General features: G+C 38.7%; 1 protein-coding gene across 1 annotated transcript; it reads left to right on the forward strand.

The window, feature by feature from the left end:
• On the forward strand, positions 1-22,440 carry layn (layilin). Its single transcript, XM_031906341.1, has 8 exons — positions 1-1,811; positions 5,694-5,714; positions 7,129-7,426; positions 14,969-15,126; positions 16,343-16,384; positions 16,693-16,761; positions 17,593-17,689; positions 21,880-22,440. Exons 1-8 carry the CDS (start codon positions 1,736-1,738, stop codon positions 22,241-22,243), a joined length of 1,125 nt encoding a protein of 374 aa, XP_031762201.1. The 5' UTR covers positions 1-1,735; the 3' UTR covers positions 22,244-22,440.
• Positions 22,441-22,483: the final 43 nt, after the last annotated feature.

Genomic DNA, 22,483 nt, shown 5'->3' on the forward strand with positions numbered 1-22,483 from the left:
TAATACACCTGTAGAAAACTTGCACCTGTTCTAATGTTTTGCATTAGGTTTTATTATTGCAACATCTGTTCCCCTTTACAGTATAAATTGTTGCTTTGGGATAAATAATGGGAGCATACAAAAAAAAAGCATACAAAATCTCACACACGTGAAGCATATTTTGATTTTGCTTCAGGGAATTCCTGGAAAAGTAAATGGCTTACAAAGAAGAGTTGAATGCTATCCATGGAAAATTTCTTCTCTCCTCCCTTCCATTTATAAACAGCAGGATCTGCTTGCTGGAGTTCAAGCGAAATCATGTCACTCACTGGCGCTTCAGCAAAGGAAAAGGAAACAGAGTGTATTCGCTTTCAGTCTACCTTGTTGTGGAGTTCAGGGATCGGGAGAGACTAGAATCTGCACAGCTAGAATCTGCACAGCAAGCAAAAGCAGAGGGGGAATCTTGTGATAAGCCTTGGTGGCTTAATAAACCTCACCCCACTAACTGACATTCCCAGAACCTGTCAGTGCATTTGGATTGTGGCCTAGAGACGTCAGTTTAGCAGCTAAACCCACTGAACATTATCTGCTGGAAAACTTTTTTGCTGCAACGCCTCTCCCTTCACATACTCTGGATTTCTATGCAGACTTGCTGAAACAGCTAGAAGCCAAGGGGCCAAAGAGGAAAAATAAGCAATAATTTCAGTTACTGTGGATTCACCTTTTCTTTAAGGCAGTGAGAACCATTGTTGCTTGCAGCTGACTGAATATAAGTTAGTGGTCTAATATTGATGTCTGGAACCTTTGTTTGCAAGTAAATTTCTTTACAATCTCAGACAAGAGCCAATGTCTGGGGACCTCCAGTCTGTAGATAATTTATGACAGCCTAAAAATATATATGCATGCTCATAAATACAAATAATTGCTGATGTGGAATACTTTCCACTATATATACTATATTGGTCCTGTAAAACAAAAGCAATATGCCTCAGTATATATCAATTTGTGATGTTAATGGTATAATATAGTAAAACAGGCAGTTGTTATAGAATGTCTATATTTTGCTTGTTTCAGGATGAACCATTATCTGGCTGTACAATAAGCATTTTGTCATTTTTACCAAGCAACTTCCCTAAGATGTCAGAGATGTGTTCTGGTCAGTATAGGACAGTAGGTTCATCTCTGCACATAGGAATCAACAGAAATGCTGCCATGATAACCAATGAATTTGTTCCTTTCTGTGAGTGAAGTATCCCTGCAGTATTGCTAAAGGAGGCTTAAACGGATATTTCTTTAAACGTCCAGCACAAATCATTGGCGATAAAGAAAACTTGATAGATGTGGGTTTAAATTATATGTCAGCTACTCCTGGATGCTTCCCTAACAGCCATGACAATTTATCAGGGAGGTTTTAAGAAGTCCCTGCTTTCAAGTAATTAAACTGACAGTGCACTGCTTTGGGACTCTCTGCAAGTCCTTACTTTAATGAAGCATTAAGAGAACAGCCGCTGCTATTGGTTTGGCTGAGGTAGATCCTTCGCCTCCAGAATGCCTCTGATAGATTTGTATTGATCAGCACAGGCTGAAGGCTTCGGAATTGTCTGTGTTCAGCAGAGAGCTGTGCTACGGCTCTCTGCACTCTCATACCCTGCTACCACATTCCTCGTTCAGAGAAGGGATTTCTGGATGATGCTTCTCCTGCTCTGCACATCTGGACTATAACCAGTGTATTTAAGTATCAGCAGAGAGCAACATCATGGATCTTATCGCCATTTTTTCAACAATTCTGGTCGTTTTTCTTAATTGCTGTAAAGGGACCAGTCTTGAGAGTGGTAAGTGCAATATTACTATGCTCTGTATACCAACATACTATGCAGTGTGCAATAGGAAATAACATGCACAATATGACAAATACTTTGGAGACTGTTGTCAGGTCTCATTCTGCAGCATCAGCAGAAACGCATGCGTGGTTCAAAAAATCATATTGTAAAACAGAATAGTTACTTCCCTGAATCAGTTTTAATTCAATCAGTGCCTCTTTACATGACACTATTTTAGTGATTTATTCTGCATACAATTAAATTGCAGCTTCTTAGTGCTCTGAACTCTGCCCTCCTAAGGGAATGTATAAATACAACACGTTCTATTAAGAAAACTCTGTGAGTTTAATTAAGAACTAAAATATCAATTAGATGTATTTTTAAAACTATGCATAATAATTTGAATATAGGAAAAGACATTGTTATTGATAGATCGCCATATACCTGTACTAATTATATAAAATATATTAGAATTTGGTCTTACTGTTACAGATCAAACTAATCACATGCACCTTCTTTTCTCTAATGGGGGGCTGCCAAAAAAATCCCTTTTACCAGAGAGTATTGTAGTAGATGGTGGGCAGTCAGCTTTAAGATAACTTGGCACTGATGACTGAGGAGTATGTGTTGGCAGCATACCCAAAATGTGTGCATGGAAGCGCAACCAGGGTATTGTAAAATTAGCCAACTAAATGTGAATGAGAAGTAAATATCAGTGTACCTGGATCATCCTATTCTAAGTATGCTGTTGCTTGTGGCTAGGTGCATGTACCAATGAATCATTCTTTGCTGTGTAAGTCTATGTATGTGACAGTATAAGGATACCTGGATTGGTCTATACTGTATATGTATGTGTATGGGCTACTTGTATGTATAATTTCAAGTATGTGAGCCGTGTGTGTGTGTGAATCTTTTCTTGAATGTTTTGTGAGTTATATCTCCACTGTGTGTGTGTTGGATTTCACTTAAATAGCAGGGGGGATAATACCATATTCAATGGAAGCAACAGCAATACCCAGGGTAAATTTAAGTAGGTATTCAGCTTTATTAATAGCCGTTTTTTTCACAAAACAAGGAGCTTCTCAGTTTTATATAGCCAGACCTGGAACTAGGGGTGGGCAGCATAGGTGACTGCCTAGGGTGCAACTGGTGGGAGCGCAAGCTTGAAAAGGAACCCTAAGTTAGTGAGTGGCAAAAGACCCGTGATTAAGCAGGCAAGTGACCAGTGGGAGCAGATATATGGTAGGAATAGGAAAGGGGGGAATCCAGCAATCAGATATGATGGCAGCGGAAGGAGGTGGCAATGCAAGGGGTGTTGGGGGGGCATGGGATAGGTGCCTTTGGTGCTAATAGAACTTGTCCTGGAACTGTATACAGCATATGCAACCAACAAAATAAATTGTTCATGCAAAAGTAGACTGAACAACTAACTGAATTTCTAAGGAATCTGCTTTGCATTGTGCCTTAGCCACTCAGTGAGAAAAGTGCAATGTCAAGCACATTTCCAACAATCCAGAATTCCGGTGTCATTGCGCTGCCCCCCAATTCAATTGTTTCCAATGTAAGAAAATGGACACGGATGCACATATACATTGGTGCTAGATCTTTTCTAAGTCTACCTGGCATAATTTCCATTGTTTGATAGCATAATTTCCAGCATTCCACTGTCTAAGCTTTTGGCACAACTGTGCTGCAGCAATTATCACAGGGCACGAGTGCTACCACCTGCACCTGATTCAGAACAGACTGCAATAAGGGCTGAGCAGTGCCAAGCAAAACTATACAGATGTGCAAGGAGCGCATTTTGATGCAAATTTGAGTTACAACTTTTGTGCAGAGAAAAGCGCAAGTTGCCCACTGCACTTGCGGGCGTAAACGAGACCTTAAGTTTTTAGATTATTCCTGGGAGTATGTGGACAATTCTATAGAATATAGAATTATCCACCTGTGTTTTTTCTTCTAAAACAGCAGTGAGGTGGAGATCAACAATGCAGTTTGCCAGCATCCCAACACCCTTTCTTTAACACTTTATTCGGTTGCTATTAAACTGTACTAGGCCTTATTTACAGAGCAAGGTGCCAAGTTAAAAAAACGGGAGCTAAGTACCTGCCCTGCTCTTTGCAGAATAGCAGCAGGTCTTGTACACCAAAATCTACCCCATAAGTACAGAACTGTCTTCCTTTAGTAGGTCTGTATTTATGAGGAGCAGGAATGTATGTTTAAAAGATCCTGTATGAACCCATTATTCAGATAATCTTTGCTGTGAATTGGAAAGAAATGTATCTGAAATGTTCTTCTTTGTGTGAATCCCAAAAACTAAGCCATAACAGCCATAGCATCCAATTTTCCTGGGGCAAGTCAGTTGTTTCGATGGGTCCACCCCTTAAGGGGAAACCTGGAGTACCTTTGTAAATTGAATAAATGCATGTCCTTTCAGGCTTTGTATTGTCTGGGTAAGGAAGGTTAAGGGGTTGTTTAGTTGTTTAGTTCTACAGATACCAAATATATTGAATTTATGAATCACACTTTAATAGGTAAAAGGAGGAAATGCCTGCCTTCACATTTACACACCCAAATATTCAAATAGCTGAGTAAGCCTCAGCATTCTCTGTGCCCCCAAAGGGAATAGCTGCAATGAGCAGGTCTTTATCCTGGACTATCAAAATGATTTTCCTAGGTACAGTCCCAACCTCTGGTGTAATATCTATGGATGCACTGATGCTCACCCCTCTTTATAGCAAACAAAAAAAGTCCATACACTCATAGTTCCCCTTTGTAAACTCAATATGTTATCCGTTGGTGCAAATCCTCCAAGTGCACCTGGCTAAGTGCATACAGCAATAGGCAAAAGAAAGGAAGAGGAAATGCACACAAAACAATTTGCTGGTGTAAAAAGTATGTATGTATGTATAACTTTATTTATAAAGCGCCACAAGGGTACGCAGCGCTGTACAATCTTACAGAATACAAAATTACACACAGGGAGGACAAGTGATATAAGTGCCATGTGGTATGAGACACAGTGGGAAGGAGGTCCCTGCCCGGTAGAGCTTACAATCTAAGTGAGAGCTTACAATCTAAGTACCTCCAAACTGTTTATTGAGGAGTGCACATACAGACCAAACGGTTCAAGGGCTTCATCAGTGGAAAAAGAGCACACCCCTCTTTATAAGCCTGTTGAATTTTTTAAAGATACTGGATGCATTTTCACTGAGTTCTGCAGTATTAGTTTTGTTCTGAAACCCAAAGCATATAAAACTGGGGTGAAGGGATTGTGAGGTTCCCACTTGATTAAGGAATTAGAGATTCATTAGAGTGGATCTGCAAGCCATTCCTGTTGTCTTATGGCTTTTTTTTTACAAGCAGCTTCCTCCAGCATATGACAATAAAATAAATAATAAATTAGATCTAATTCATTATAATATAAAGGAATCCAATTACAGCTGTAGAGCAGTGAATCAGGAGCACTATAAAGATGCCAATTTTAATGCAATACAGCTTTGTTACAACTGACCACTTACCTGACACGGTTTAGCACAATAACCGTACAGCAATAATAAAACGGCAGAACAATACTGAACTTACCATTTTATGCTTAAAAAAAATAGAACTACATACTAGTAAAACTGCAATTAAATTACTATGAAAGATATATATATGGTAGAGTCTTAATCTGTGTGCTCTTCTAATGCAGATAATGGTAATACTTAATGCATTTCATTCAATGTTGCCTTTCAATATTGTCTGTTGGGTTAATTGTGCCTTGATTTATGTCCAATGTGATGGTTTCTTTCTGACATCCTCAACTGCTATTGCTTTGCCAAGGTATAAAGTGGCAGACAAGCCATTTAATGAATGGTTTTTGTGTTTGTTTCTACTCCATTGCTTTCTTAGTGGATCAGATCCCTCGGGCAGGTATGTATTTTTTTTGTTATGTTAACAGTTTCACTTTACATAGGCGTGATAACAAATAACCAGTGTTGTGTTTCACAGAAAATAAATTGAGATTATGTAGGAATTTGTGCCATACCATTACACTGCCTGAGTGCCTAGCTGGCAGACTAATTGGCCCTGAACAGGTGGTCACACTCCGCCTGTGATTTTAATACATATAGAATTACTGTATGAACAGGACAGGATAATGCAATGATAATTATAAAAATCAGCAGCTCCCTTTCTAAAGCCTGTCAATATAAAGAATATTTATTGGTAACATAATGAAAAGTAAGTAACATCATAGATATTAACTATATCACTAAAATAATTTTGTTTTCATATTTGTTTACCCCACTGCCCAATCACCTGTACTTTTCTCTCCTGTTCTCTCCAAGTAATACAATAGGGCTCATGTACATCCACAAGTGCAGTTGCAGTTCCTGCAATTTCCCCACAGATGGTTACACATAAAACCACTTCCACTGAATTACTTGTGTCAAAATGTAACCAAGCTGCTACACCTATTGATTCAGGGGAAACCTGAAGCTACTGCCACCTCCTTACCAGGCGTTAGCTCCAGGGTTCCATTTACACCCAGCATTAATAATCACAGTACACTTGTGCCTAAATAATAGTGCTCAGACGTCACTTGTGGATGTAATTGTCGTTGGTGAGCACAATTGCACCAAGTGCATCTTCCCCTTAAAACCGCATTGACACAGGAATTCTAGGGAAAATGTTGCATTGTGGGGAAAAAACATGGCGATTGCACTCAAAATTGCACTTTGCACACTGCATTTGTGGCCATTCGACTTTGCCAGGACAAGGTTGAATGTTAAGCATTGAAACTACCCCTCTGGCTCATTGTCGCACAGCCACATGCCTCTCTCACTACTCTGTGGTACTCGGGTCGGACTGGGGGGTGCAGGGTCGACCAGGGCTTCTGCCTCAGGGGCCCCTGCACACCCCAATGGCCCCCTCCCCCTTCACACCCCCCCCCCCCCGCAGGAGCCCCCAACACCCTCCACTCCCTCCCCCGAGCGCGCCTAAATTGAACTCACCTGTGGCGCGTCGGGGGAGGTAGACCGGCGGATCGTGTGATTGGCCTGGGGGGTTCGGGTCTGGCCTGCCGGATTTTTTCCTGGTGCCCTGGCCGCCTAGTCTGACGCTGCTCAGTATTAAAACAGGCACTAAACCTAACTTTAAACCTAACATTGTCTTACTAATACTGATATATACCCATGGTATTCAACATTTCCAATATTTTAAAAATGAACTTTTAGTCATCCCCTAAATGTCTATTGGTTTCATGAGAGTGATCAGTAAAAGTGTTGACAAAAATGTTTCAGGTTATTGTAGTTTAGCATTCATATCTTGGTTGCCCTTTATTTAGGACAAATTGTCTGTAAAAATGGAAGAGAGAAGCCATGCTACAAGGTTATTTATTTCCACGATACTTCTCGGAGGGTAAATTTTGCAGAAGCCCAGGAACAGTGCAAACAGGATGGGGGTCACCTTATGACTATACTCACTGAAGCTGAACAGAGTTTCATAGAGAGTCTCATCCAGAGCATGCGTGTGCCGGAAGGGGACTTCTGGTTGGGCCTCTGGAGGACAGAAGATGAAACCCAAAACTCCAGCGACTGCAATAGCTTGTATAATTGGGTTGATGGCAGTAAGCCTACATTTTGGTAAGTACCCCTCATGTATGATACAGTGTGCAGAATGCAATTTCAGTTCTGATAGCAGTGAACAAATGGGTAGAGATGTTTTTTTTAAAGTACATAATGGTGCTATGCCCTAGAATTATAGACAAAGTAGTAAAAGTTTAATCAGCAGAAATACTTTGAGACCAACCAGAGTCGGACTGGGGGATACAGGGCCCACCAAGGCTGCTGCCTCAGTGAATTAGGTGGAAAATGAAACATTTTCTTTTGTTAATTATTGTTATTTCTTTCCATATTTTAGAAATTACTAGCATTATAAAGGAAAGCAAACATGTAAAGAGCTCATTTACATGACCTTCTCACATGATCACATGACCTGCAGGAAAATATGTTAGGAGAATAAAAATGGAGTGAGATTTTAAATTCCCCTTTCATAAATTTACAGATTTCTTTAGAATGCTAAGTTTATCAATCATCGGTACTAAAATTCTATTAAGGGCTTTTACTTACCAACGTCCGTAAGCTTTGAAACATCACATCCAGGGAGGCAGTAGCTTGAAAGTCCCACAGTGTCAATAGGTGAACTTGCACATGATTCGTGAGTAGAGGCAGAATGGACATTATGGCACTTGGTGCAGCTATGTAGAATCGTGTTTGGACACAAGTACAGCTATTAAATGGCGTCACTACATGCAATATATGTATATATATATTTACACAAGTTCACTCACACTTGTGATTTGTAAATAACCCTTTATTTGTGCACAAGAATAAATGACAATAGCAACAACTAATAAAAATGTGCAGCACTACAATTAGCACTATATATAAGTAGTATTTTTATTGCTATCTTTTATTTATTTTTTATTTCCTTTAATGAATTAATTTCCATAGTGGTTTCTAATCAATAAATGGTATTTTTTCTGCTTACTGGCACCACATGCCAACACCAAATGCATCTATACAGAACTGTGCTGGAAACCACAGAAGGGCGCAGTATTCAACCACTGTCTACTTTCATAATGGAACTTTCCCAGATACTTTTTCCCAAGGAATCTCAAATGCAGACAATTTATCACTGCCACATCTGGAAGACTGCCATGTGTAGCCACTGAGTCACTGGCAGTTTCCTCCCCCCAACAGCAGCGTGTTATTTACTAACACAGCTAAGCAATGCTCTGACTCCCTGCCCAATGACACACTGCTAAATAGTCTAGTTGCACTTGCTGAGTAGCCTATAAGATTACAGAATATCATAGTGATTTTTTTTTGCAGGGGAGTAACTTTGGGGGCCTGGTGTCCCCTGCAAAAAATGTTTTTCATTACCCCAATTTCCCACACAAAATCATGGGTGACCTGTGCAAAATGGCAGACGCCCCCATTATCTTTTCTTGAGGGTCACATGCTGCCCCGTGCCACCCCTTGGTTGTGGTCTCAGCCCTTTATATTTATGCCACTGGTTTCTTGCAGAACAACCAGCAACTTTTCATGAAATTCAAGGTTTATGTGTCCCTGTTCTCTTTTTCCCAGATACACTACTGTTGTATGTCTACACAGTTAGTTAAAGCTCCATTCTGTTCACTGATGTGGGCAGTACGGGCTTTAAAATTCTATTTTATTCCTACTCTCCAAAGTGCCTTATAGATTATCTTATATAAAATGGGCATATATATGGAGAATCCACAGAGGTGAGAGGAGAATAATGTAGTGTTATGTTAAAAACTATAGGATATATATATGTGTGTGTGTATGTGTCTGTGTACAGCATCAAACTAGAAAAGTTCCTTGGTATTTTCTGCTCTGGGCTCTCTCCTCTCTCCACTCTCCTACTCCCTCCTCCCATGGCAAATCTATTGGCAGTCAACTGTCAAAATGACTTTCCTTCTCCTTTAACATTATTTATTTGGTCCCCTGAAAATGTAAAATGGGCATTCTAATGTATATAATTTTAGTCTGTTCATTTGAATTAAAAAACACCTGACCTTCCTTCTTTTACCAATTGGGAAAAATTATTTTAAAAAAGTATTTACCTAGTTGGAACTTTACTAAACTGTTTGCTGAGTTCTTTGTTACTGGATGTGTTTGTAATTCCCAAAGCGCAAATAATAATGAGAGATGATGATATAATGTTGAGCAATTATTTTGTATAACTATGTCCTTTTAAGGCCCAGGCACTTAAATATACATGATGAGCAGTGCAATATGTATTGTGCTTTTTCAGCAGGATGCCTAAAATCATATACAAACATAATTTAGCTGAACTGGCATGCAATAAGCAATTATAATTTGTCATTCTGGACCAGGGCTGCAAAATAAATGACTGTCTGAGCAACTTACTGTGTGCGAATGCAAAACGGCTGGTTGGTAGTAAAAGCTGAAATCCAATCAATTCAGTTTGAGTTTATTGTTGGATTGTAATGATTTTGATTTGTAAGCAGCTTTAAGTAGCCAAAATAAATTGCGAAGAAGGGCACTATGCTCTTATTTAAAGTGCTTACCTGTGACATCACTAAAACTAACATCAGTGAGCAAGTGTTAAAAGGGCCAGCATTCATTTGAACAGAAAACAGGTACCCAAACCCTCGTGATTCATTCTGTACTACCTATCCAGCTCCTTTTGTGCAACTAAGTTTCCAAGAGGAAAATAACACACCCCACCTCCACACTTTTGCCATGGGAACCAAAATCTCCACTTACTTCAGCCAGATGGGGTTCCTAAAAATTGCCCCACACCCATTCTATCACCTCATTTGTCTGCAAGTCTGTATTGAAATTAAAAGCTCATACAAAGGTCTAAGCAATACAATATGGATACAAAATGTTCATGACTCCTGTCACAGAGGTGAAGGCCCTAAACATATGCACAATTACAAATAATTTTTTTAGGGCAGAGCATCATAACTGGCAATGTTATCACTGCTCTAGAATAGCTGCTCTAGACTGACAGCTGCTATTGCCTGTATAATTTGCCCAAGATCATTACTACCCAATTGGTAATAACTTATGTGAAGTGCATAGCTGCCCAGAGAGCTAATACACTAACTATTACTTACTACTTCATGTAGCCTTAGTCTGCTGCTAAAAGTTTAGTAAAAACAGATTATCAGCTTATTTGTCAAGAGAGACACAGTTGTATTTATCCAAGCTACCGCAGCACTGTATTATAAAGCTGTGTCAGTAGTGTTTCACCAGTGTTTCTAAAGCTTTGGTAGAGCTACAGTACACTCTGTTCAGGGCAAGGGTATCATCTCAGAGTACATGTATGGGATATGGTGTATATATCCAGCATCGACTGGGCCGCTGGGGCACAGGGAAAAAACCCGGTGGGCCCCAGCGGCCCAGACCCGTACCCCCCAGGGTTCTCCTCCCTCCCCCGATCGCCACAGGCAAGTTTCATTTAGGCACGCTTAGGGGAAGGGGTCGGAGGGCGTTGGGGGCTTCTGATGGGGGGGGGGTGTGAAGGAGGCGGCCATTGGGGGGTGCAGGGGCCCCTGAGGCAGAAGCCCCAGTGGGCCCTGAACCCCCCAGTCCGGCCCTGTGTATATCAGTCATAAGTCAGATTGCCAACTTCATTTAATGAATGAAGCAAAAGAAAGAGGCCACTTTTTCTGTTCTGAAGCAACTAATTGCAGTGAAAAGGCAAAATAGTCCTTTTAACTGGTCTGCATGATGCCTTTTTAGATTTCAACACCCTGTTCCCAGTACATCAATCAATATATTTGATTACCGTATATACTCGAGTATAAGCCGATCCAAGTATAAGCCGAGGTACCTAATTTTACCTAAGAAAACTGGAAAAACTTATTGACTTGAGTATAAGCCTAGGGTGGGAAATGCAGCAGTTACTGCTAAGTTTCAATAATCAAAATAAATACCAATAAAATAACATTAAATGAGACATCAGTGGGGTATATGGTTTATTTAAAAGAAAAACAGTAAACTCTGTTCTCTGTAAGTGGAGAAGAGGGTCAACAAAAACAATATGGTATCAACAATGATACCCCCTTAGCTCAATCAGCAAAAATTCTTCAAAACTATATATATTTTATATAGAATATAAAGTACAATGTCTAGTGCAAAATGGATGCAAAAGTGAGGATGGTAGATGAAGATGAATTTGGGAGTGGGCCAGGGTACTGGAGGGTCTGGTTGCAGGTGGCCGAATTTGCACACAAAGGACAGAGGGTGCTAGTCTGGAGGGACCCATGGCAACCGACTCGAGTATAAGCCAAGGGTGAATTTTTCAGCACATTTTGGGTGCTGAAAAACTAGGGTTATACTCGGGTATATACAGTATATCTTTTAGCTTGATAATTTCTATCTTTGCCTATTCCCAAAAGTTAAAATACACAAATCATAATATCCCTAAGATCATATACATTTTGTTGCTGGTAATTATTTACCTCTCTTTTCATTGCTATCATGCAAAAAAAATATATGGTTTGTTGCAAATTTCATTCTTTCTGTAAAGATGAACATGTTTATATAATGAGGGCCACAAATAACATTTAAGTCTAACATTGTTTTACTAAATTGCAAGTACAAATAGTGAACATGTCTGATGCATCTGTTCAAGTATAGTGCCATCTTGTGGACAGATTACTATCTGCAATAAGAGGAACACGTATCTGTACACAAACTAAATTAATTATCTGGTACAATAAGGGGACACAGCATGAAAGTATCACAAGATTGTTACAGGCTAATATGCCCCATGTGCTTTATTCTATGTTCCTTCTCAGCACCCCTTCTGCTGCTGGGAGCCCTGGGCAAATGAACTGCCCTAAAATCTCACTGAACTGCCCTAAAATCTAAAAAAAACAGTGATTTAATCAACTAATAATTGTACAGAATCATGTAATTTACTCATTCTCAGTTAAACCTGTGTGCTATGCCCCTGAATCTTTAATAGACTGTACACAGTTACTACATAGACACATTATTACAATGTGCCACAGAACTCTAATATAAATATATGTTATACAATGAGAGCTCAATAAAAACATCCTTTGATAAAACTCCTCTAAAATGTAAGAGAAACATGGAAGTCCAGAGTAAGTGAAATCAACAAGCTTGAATGGCTCATTTACTATGGGGTGGCAAGGTGCAAATTGCAATAAATAGATAAAAAAAAAAACATGTTATTTACCCACAATGCACCTTGCCACACCACGTTACACCTTGGGCCCTTAGAGGCAACTATTTTTACTACCATGAAAAAACACACAGAGTTGTACCTTTCCCAGTATGCTGCATTGCCTGTATCTGCCAGCACTGTGTATTGGAGGGGTAGCATATGGGAAGGATATAGATGTGTTTCTTGAGTGCCCCCAAATGTCAGGCACAAAGAAGCATTGCTTAGGTCACATGTTAAGTACAGGGTTCCCTAGCACATGTCGCTGCTGTGCACTATACCCTGTGCTAGATTATTAGCCCTGCAAAAGGAGCCCCTGGCCCTCATACACTAAAGCTTGCATCCATTTACAAAAAGTTCTTATTTCCAGATATTGTCCACAAGATCTCACTGTGCCATATAAAGCTATAATTGGGAGCAACATGTCTTTTATTGTTCTCCACCACTTACAGTCATTCAAATGTGTTGCCTCTGAAGGGACCTAATGATCTCCCAAACATAAGTCTGTCCCATAATTTGCAATGCCCCTTGTGCTGAGATTAAGCCTTTTGATGCACTACCAATGCCAGGAAAATATTGTATAAGGTTTCCAGTAATAATAGTAATTGCTTCCACCAGGCCTGGACTGGCAATATGTAAATTCTGACTAATGCCAGAGGGGCTGCAGTAAGATCTTATAGACAGTCACTATTTATTGGCCTAGCGTGGGTTCTGTTTGAGCCTAGTTTGAATCTCAGTCTGGACATGGCTGGCAGTGGACAGTCAGGGGTGATTATTGTCCAGAAAGATGGAAAACCTTATTTTCAGACAGTAATTGAGCATTTGTGATTATTCATATTGATTATCATCATAATTACCATGTTTTCTTGCACCCCATAAATCCATAAATGAAGTTAGTTCTTAAGGTACAGGTTTAATGTAGTCAAATGTCAATATTGAGAATTGTCTGCTGATTCCCTCCAGTCTGAAAGCATATGCATTAGCATACTTCATATTCATTAGTCTCTCCATAAAACCAATATATCTGGAGGCAGACAGAAGAAGCCTATTATGGTTTTAGGGAAGATTTCCCCGAATTATTTTTTGGAAGAGAAGAGAAGCACTTATTGCAAATTATCCTGTCCAACTGCAAACTACAAGTGCTCTCTAGTTTTTTATGCTTTGTTTTCCCAGTAGATTATATATATTAGGGGGATCTCTTTTACTGAATTAAAACAAGTCTTTAAAAATCCATTCTTTTAAATATAGTACTTCAGTAAGCAGAAACTGTTACATTACTTTATGTGCTAACGACTAACTTAGTTGCATTCAATATGGGGACTATAATTACAGGTGCTACATCTTGTAACCCATAGCACCCGCCAAGATATTTGTCTTTAAAAAACAGAAGAACTGAATGCATGAATGTATGTAAAACAACAGCAAGATGCTTTATTCAGCATTCTCATTGGTGAATTGGTCATTTGGAATTGGAATTCCCCAACCTCTATAGAGGCTTAGGAGACACAGTGGGAAATTTTTAGGGTTTACATCCCCTTTAATAAATCAACTCAAGTGGGAATGCAGTGCAGTTTTGGGCTCCAGTCCTTAAGAAGGATATTAATGAAACTATGAGGTTAGACTGTCGAGGTTGGGGTTGTTTTCTCTGGAAAAGAGTCGCTTGCGAGGGGACATGATTACTGTACAAATACGTTAGAGGGGATTATAGGGGATTATGTTCTTTTTTCCCATAAAAACAAGCAGCGCACTAGAGGCCCCCCCTTTAGATTAGGGGAGTGGAACTTCCATTTTAAGCAGCGTAGGTAGTTTTCACGGTGAGGGCAGTGAGGTTGGGGAATGTCCTACCTAGTGATGTTGTAATGGCAGATTCTGTTAGTGCCTTTAAGAGGGGCCTGGATGATTTCCTGAACAAGCATCTACTAAAATCAACAGTTAGTATTGATGTTGTTATATATGGTTTATGTATGTGAGTGTATAGATAGGTTAGTATATGTTTGTGTGTGCTGGTTTTATTTTGAAGGGTTGAACTTGATGGACTGGTTATTTTCCAACCTTATGTAACTATGTAACTCCATAGTCTAGGGCTTCTCATGAACAAGCACTAGTCATTAAAACATGTCAGGCCATGCTATAACAAGAGAACTATAAATAGTAAAATATTTTACTATATGGGGACTAACTAATCTCTGTTAGGAAACAATGGTATATCAAAAATCAAAACATTGTGGTTACTAAAGGTATAGGTGCTTTAGGCAACGTGTAGTGGGCCCTGCACCATACTTTGCACCACACGAGTCTCTGGCTACATCCCATGCAATACCTTTATCATATTCATTAGGTTTGTTCTGCATACCAAAACACATGTCTAGCAGTAGAAACCAGGACAGCACTATGTTCTTCAGGCTAACTAATATCACCTACTATCCCCCTAGGAATTGGTACGCAGATGAGCCCTCCTGTGGCAGTGAGGCATGCGTAGTGATGTACCACCAGCCTTCCGCCCTCCCTGGGGTTGGTGGACTCTACAGGTTCCAGTGGAACGATGATCGATGCAACATGCGCAACAACTTCATATGCAAATATTCATTAGGTTAGTGCTTTTTCTCTCTGAGCTCAGTTAGAAATGTTTTGGTTTAACATCATACACTTGATAGTACCTGAATACAGTTTGATACATTGGGCATATTCATGTGGGTGTCTCTAGTGTTTGGAATTATTCATCTGTACCTTGAGGGGAACAGGTTTAGCAGCCCTGTGTTAAAGCTAGATTTACAAAGGCAGGAGGAATTTAGAAAGCAATTTGACATACAGTACAGACTGCCCAAGGTGTGGGCAAAGTAGAGGAGTCAAATAGTATGGGTTAGGTACACAGAGGTGAATTAAATTACACCATGTTATATACTGCAAATTCTCTGTTCATACACAGTTATATTGCTGAATGCTACTGTTTATTAAAGAGATCCTTGTACATTCTGAATTCCCAAACGACAGCCCATATACTAATCCAAATCATACAGATTCAGCAGTTAGCTAAATGATGGGGCAACAGATAGGGCATGCTCTAAATCATTTAATCAATGGCTGGTAACAACAAATCTGTACAATTAATTTAAATCCTATTGTCTGACAGATTTTAACCTTCTGGTCAGCAACTTTAAGCCTCCCGTAATGTACAATGAATGGTCTATTTAGATGATTACATTGTGAAAGAACCATATTGGTTAGGTAGAGAAAAGGCACAATACCCTTTCTCAAATGCAAGACAAGCACTAAGAGCCTTCTTAAAACACAAGGTATTCACATGCCTCATGCAACACACATGGAACTGCCTTAAAACCAAAAGTGAAAGGCTTTGACCTTCACTTATTACCATATTCCAATATCTTGCACTGATGAGACCTAAGAAGACAGACTGTCTGCAAGTTTGGATATATGGCTGTGAACTATTAGGCTGCATCTGTGCTATTAAACCAGCGGTTCTGAATGCACAGTTGGCCATAGGGATTCTAAGGAGTAATTTGCTTGTCTATGCCTATAATGCCATAAGTGAAGGTCAAAACCTTTATGAATGCTCTCAGTGATGATCACATTCAAACACAACTCAGCCAGCAACACTGACCTGTGTGTGGCTATTGGGTGCACTGGAGACATGTCTACAGTGTAAAATGGGCTGCTGCAAATTATATATTAATAACAACATAGTATTTTAACCTATTTTAACCATTGTTTTCGTTTACAGCAACATGACACACATAATTTGAAATTAGTCATTAAATGTCTGTTCAATATGGTGTGTTTTATTCTAGAAAAAACAACAGTTCATTCCTCTACCAATGCTCCCAAAATAGGTGAGTATGGGAATTGCAATGAGATATGTAATTAGATATGTACATGTCTTCATATGGATTAAAGCTATTTGCTGCTTTGGCACAACAGTCTTCATTGTCTATATTAGAACATTGCAATATAAATGACTTTTGACCACAGCTGATATGTTCAGCATTAGTCTGTAGAGAATGGCTTAGGCCATTACTTTGTGATCTAGAATCTGTAGATTTGAGAATTTAGCCTTTACATTTCTTTTACTGGGTTTCACCCATTATTGAAAGTCATGACATTTTACTGTTATACTTCTGTTTTCCAAATGCTGAAACAGACACAGTGAACCCTCAAGATCCAGAGGAATCCGTTAAAAAAATAAATGGAACCGACCAGAAAATTGATGGTACTGTATCTATTCATATCAAAATTGTTGTAAAATATTTTGCATCATACAGACTAAATAAAAATGTTCTTTTATTTGAATGTTAAAGAGTAATTTACTAAAATGCACATTTCCTCTTCATTCATATTTGCTAGCTCTGTTCATGGTCCTCTTACAATGGGAGTTGTGATTTCAATGCCACACTTTTTCCTTTTTGCCAATGCAAAAATCCAATGTATGTGCTCTGAGTAATCACATCCATAGATTTGCCTTAAAATCACATATTCTAACTCTATGACTACTTCTAACTCCTATTTAGTACAATTTCAGTGTAGGTCTATGGATGCCACTCACATTCTACATATCTAATGTTATTATTGTTAGCTTTAGGCTATGAGCACACAGGGCTGATTCTCAGTCTGTGGATAAACGTAACCCAGAATCAGCCCCTATGCTCCAAACAACCTTTCTTTGTACCTGTACCCAGGGCCACTGCATGTGCCAACGTGGGTGCTTTAAGGCTTAAGCCACATGGGGCTGATTCTCAAATTGTTTTGTGTGATCACACCTGCAGTAGCAATAGTAATAGTAAATGAACCCTATAAAATGGACATGCACCATGGACAAAAAGAACAATAGTAGCACTATACTTCTAAGAGAAGCTCAAAAGGAGTGGCAAATTTGAATGAATGATGTTTAGCAATCAAAATAATCCATAAAAAGAAAGATTTTAGCCATTTGAAAGTGAACAATTTTGTCAAAAGAACTTGTAAAATGCATACTGCTATATTATATTTAATCTTATGGTATGTGATAAGATTATTCATTGTTCGTTCTTTTATGGCATTTCAGAGAATGTAGTCCATTACATCCTTATTGCTGCAATCCCGCTGCTAACATTATTCGTGATATTCATTGGAGTGGTTTGTTGCTGTATTGCAGAAAAGAGGCAAGTTTCTTACTATTCTTTTAACTATTTATAAGACACAGAAGCCATAATTATCCTGTAAATTACATCCTTATAAAGTGTCATCAGTAATAATCGGTGTTTAGTGATGTAATTTCTGTCGTGATGACTCACTGAAACTTGTGTATTATAATAAATAATAAATAAATAAAGTACCCCCTGTCAGTGCCAGATTTGCAATGAAGGCACCCAGAGCCTGTCCCCGTTCCCTGACCCCCCTCCACCCCCTGCAGGATCGCACATGGGCATCCATTTAGCGCACAAACTGAGCTCTTTCAACCCAGTTTTTTTCTTGTTTGTCATGGTTCTCTTTACCACCGCCAATGCATACCGTATCCCAGCATTGTTATTTTCTGTACATAAAGCAATGGGCAGACATAACAGTTGGTAAAACCAGCTGTACGATACTGAGAGCTGAAGTTCAGGTCCAGCAGGAGAACCAAAGGTTTAAAATAAAGCCAATTAATCATTTATTTATTATATGGATACACTTAGGGGCACGTTTATCAAAGTACGACAGGTCCGAAATACAAAAAATACATATTTTTTTTAAAGGTTACAACTTTTGCGTATTTTCTGCGACTTTTTCGTACTTTGCAACAAAAAGGGCGACCAAAGTGCGTGACAAAAAGGTGACCAAAAAGCGTGACCAAAAGGGCAACCAAAAGGTGTGCCATTGAGTCCTATGGGAGGCTTCCAAAATCATGCACAGATGGTTTTCCCGCCATTTACGATCATTCGGATACAAAAATTTTGTAACTGTCGGATCGCCAATACAATATTATCGTGACTAATATGATTTTTTCGTAAGCATTTTTGTGATATTTGCGATGATCAGAAATTATCATATCTAATCTGAATTTTACCCATTTCGGGATTCGAACTCGGACTTTGATGAATCAGCCCCTTAGTCTTTGAGTTATAGACAAGGCTTTATTCTTAAAATGGGGACATTTTATATGGTCTAATTCGTTTTCTTCACTATAAAGTTCAGTCCCTCTGTGACAATGTAATGGGTACCTGTCATCCACACATAAAAAGCTGTGTAATAAAAGTCCTTTAAAAATTGAACATGATACCAAATTATTTTTTAAATTACATTATCCATACCTGTTATAAATGAATTTAAAAATGTGAGGTGTCAATCATATATTACCTACAAATTGATTAAGGTGTGCTACACAATGGACAAACCGGCTAGTTGTAGCCCCAGGTGCAAGCTGAACCCTCAGCCAGGGTAAAACAATATCCAGGATAAAATGAAAAAACAGCAGCACTCCGGAAATGTTGTAGAAAAAAGTGACTTTACTCAAGAGCACACAGCAACGTTTCGGGCTTAAACCAGCCCTTTATCAAGCCTAATCATACAAATACAATCAAGTGTTATATACCCACAGGAAAGGGAGGGACCATCACTCCAGCCCTCCATTTAACCCATAGTGTTCAATATACAAATTTTCAATATATAAATTCTCAAATTGCACATATCAAGTTTTCAAATTGCAAAAAGACATATAAAACAGCACATGTGTATGTCATAGTAATACTTCCATAATATACTCTAGTGTATCAAGTGCATCAAAATTTAATAGTGATAAATATACTGCTAACGTATAGGAACAATAAATGTCTTACTTTAACGTATTTCATTAAAAATAATTTCTTTTTCCTTATTTCTTTTTCTTTTTGGCTCAGATGTCAAAACTCAGGGGACAAATCACCCCTGAATTGTTAGGAATCTGGAGCTTCCACATCTCTGAATCTTACTGTCCTATAACGAAAACAGTAATAAACAAATTTTTAGATAAAAACAAAACACAATATTTGTTAAAACACAGTATTTGTTAAAAACAAGCACTCGTAATCACTTACTTATATAAATAGCATAGGGGTATATTCCCTGTTAAGGCCACCTGGTGACAAAGTACCCAATATATTTATCCAGCGCATTTCTAATTTCTTCAGCATCCACTGTCTATTACCTCCCCTCCTGAGAGGACCAACAGTATCAATAACCTGATATCTGAGTGAAATAGAGTGCTTCATCTCATGAAAGTGTGCTGGTATAGGAAGATGCAGTAGATTGCAACGTATATTAGACTTATGCTGTTTAATCCTGTCCTTGACCTTCTGAGTTGTCTCCCCCACATATGCAAGGCCACAGGGACACTTAATCAAATAAACCACATAAGTGGAGTTACATGTAAAATAATTCTTGATTGAAATATTTTTACCTGTATGTGGATGTGTAAAAAATTCCCCCTTAGTGATGTTATTACACTGTGCACATGATAAACATGGAAATGTCCCCATTTTATGGGTACCAAGAAATCTCTGACTGTATTTCTTTTCTGAACCTATGTCAGCTTTGACCAAAAGATCTTTCAAGTTTTTATTCCGCTTATAGGCCATCAAAGGTGGTGTAGAAAATTCTGTGACAGTAGGAATACCCATCTGTAACACCTGCCAGTGTCTCCTAAGAATCCTCCCCACATGTTCACTTGCTATAGAGAATTGGCTAACAAATGCCAACCGTTTCTCTTTTTCTTTTGTCTTTCTCTGTGATGGGGTTCTAAGCTGCTCAGTTGTCTCCTCCCGAATCTTTTCCAAACTTTCCTGTAATTTCTTTTTTGGATAACCCCTCACCTGAAAACGCTCAGACATTTCCTCCAATCTTTTTTCACACTGTGTCCTGTTAGAAACAATCCTCTTAACTCTTTTAAATTGTGTAATAGGCAGAGACTCAAGCAGGGACCTTGAGTGAAAACTTGTATTATGTAACAGATTGTTTCTATCTGTATGTTTTTGATACAAATCTGTTTCTATGTGTGAACCTGTTTTCCGAATAATGACATCAAGGAAATTTACAGTGTGTGTATCATAAATTAATGTAAATTTAAGAGTGGGGATTACAGAATTAAGATACTGATGAAACTCAACCAATGTCCCTGGAGGTCCCTCCCAGAACAAAATGACATCGTCAATATAGCGATAGTAAAGGGGGCAAAACTGTTGAAATAATGCATTAGTATAAACAGAAGATTTCTCAAAATCTGCCATATACAAATTGGCATACGTAGGAGCAACATTACTCCCCATCGCCGTTCCCTGCAATTGTTTGTAAAAGTTGTCACCAAACATAAAATAACTGTCATAAAGCACAATCTGTAACAAATCCAAAAGAAAAGATTTTTCTCCATCAGTGTAATCAGTAACCTCCTGTAACCAATTGTTAACTGCTGTTAACCCAGCCACATGTGCTATGGAGGTATACAAACTGGTAACATCCAAACTGGCTAGCAGTGTTTGATCCGTAACTTTACAGCTGTTTAGAATCTCCAGCAATTGATTAGTAAAAAAGATCATATATTACCTGCTCCACCTCAGTGCTTGAGGCATAGAGGTGGGGCTGACAATATATAATTGACACCTCTCATTTTTAATTACAATTACTTTAACTTTCTATTTAGCACTTCCTAGCTTTTACCTAGATGGCAAATGCATAAGATTTTGGGGTGATACAAAGCTTGCATTAATAACAGTGCTCACAAAATGGCACCTTCCTGTTTGCTGTGATTGTAAATTCCAGGACTGATGGGTAAAAAAATTGAATCATTTATATAGTGTAACTAAAGTTTATTTTGCTCAACTAACATAATAGAAAGGGATTTGGTATTATTTTGTAGGCTACCAGGTCCCCTTTAAGCTTGTACGCAGGGTATGATGCAGTTGGCCAGTTTAGCCAATTTTTAAGCAAGTTGCTTATTTCTAGGGTGATCGTATGACCTGAACGAAAAGAGCCTGCTCTCTGCCAGGACCCAGGACACATATAGGCAAACTGGGGGGGAAACGGTCCTGATGAGCAGAGACACATTGGTTTCCTGTGGAATTGGATATTTTGGTGTAAAATATATATATAATATTTCTTTTTGGAAGTTCAGATAGTGTTTATGCACATTTTCTACAACTAAATGAGCTCATGTCAAAAACAGGGTTCTCTTTTCCCTTTAAACAATTAATAAATGAGAAGCCATCTTAAAACATTTTGAAATTCTGTGTCATGTCAATTTTTACTTAAAAAACACAATTATGAAATGTCCTTTTGGAGACTGGAGACTGTTAGATTCTTGATTTCCATAAATATACATTCATCTTCTTTGATGTTACTGCAGGAAAGAGAGAAGCAGTGAAACACCTGTAAAAGAACCAAGTTTCTGGATGTCTCCAAACCGAAGGAACAGTCCAAATTTGGAGGTTTACAGCGTCATAAAGAGGCAAAACGAGGCAGACTTGACTGGGACCAGGCCAGATATCCGCAATACTTCATTCCGAGTGCATTCAGGGGAAAATTCCCCACCAGACAACCTCTCTGGGGACTATGACAATTTGGAAAGGCACCACTCGGAGAGCGGTTTTGTGACACTAGCCAGTACAGAGAGCGGATTCGTCACCAATGAACTGTATGAACTGTCCAGTGAAAGATTCGGCAGGAGCACAGAATCAGGCTGGGTTGAAAATGAAATCTATGGATATTAAAATAAATAACAAAAAACTATACCAAAAATGAGCAGATGTCAGTGGACATGCTAACTATTTTTTCATCAAAAATATATTGTCTTAAATTTGATCCTGCTATTTCTGAATGGAATGCTAATCATCTTGGACTGAACTCTTTGCAGTTATTCTTCCTAGGATTCCATGGATTTGCATTAAAGAGAAAATATAGAACACAAGTTAGAATTTGGTGTTTATGGTATATTGGCTTAAATCAAGATA

The sequence above is a fragment of the Xenopus tropicalis genome, chromosome 7 (assembly GCF_000004195.4).
Source record: "Xenopus tropicalis strain Nigerian chromosome 7, UCB_Xtro_10.0, whole genome shotgun sequence".
NCBI lineage: Eukaryota > Metazoa > Chordata > Amphibia > Anura > Pipidae > Xenopus > Xenopus tropicalis.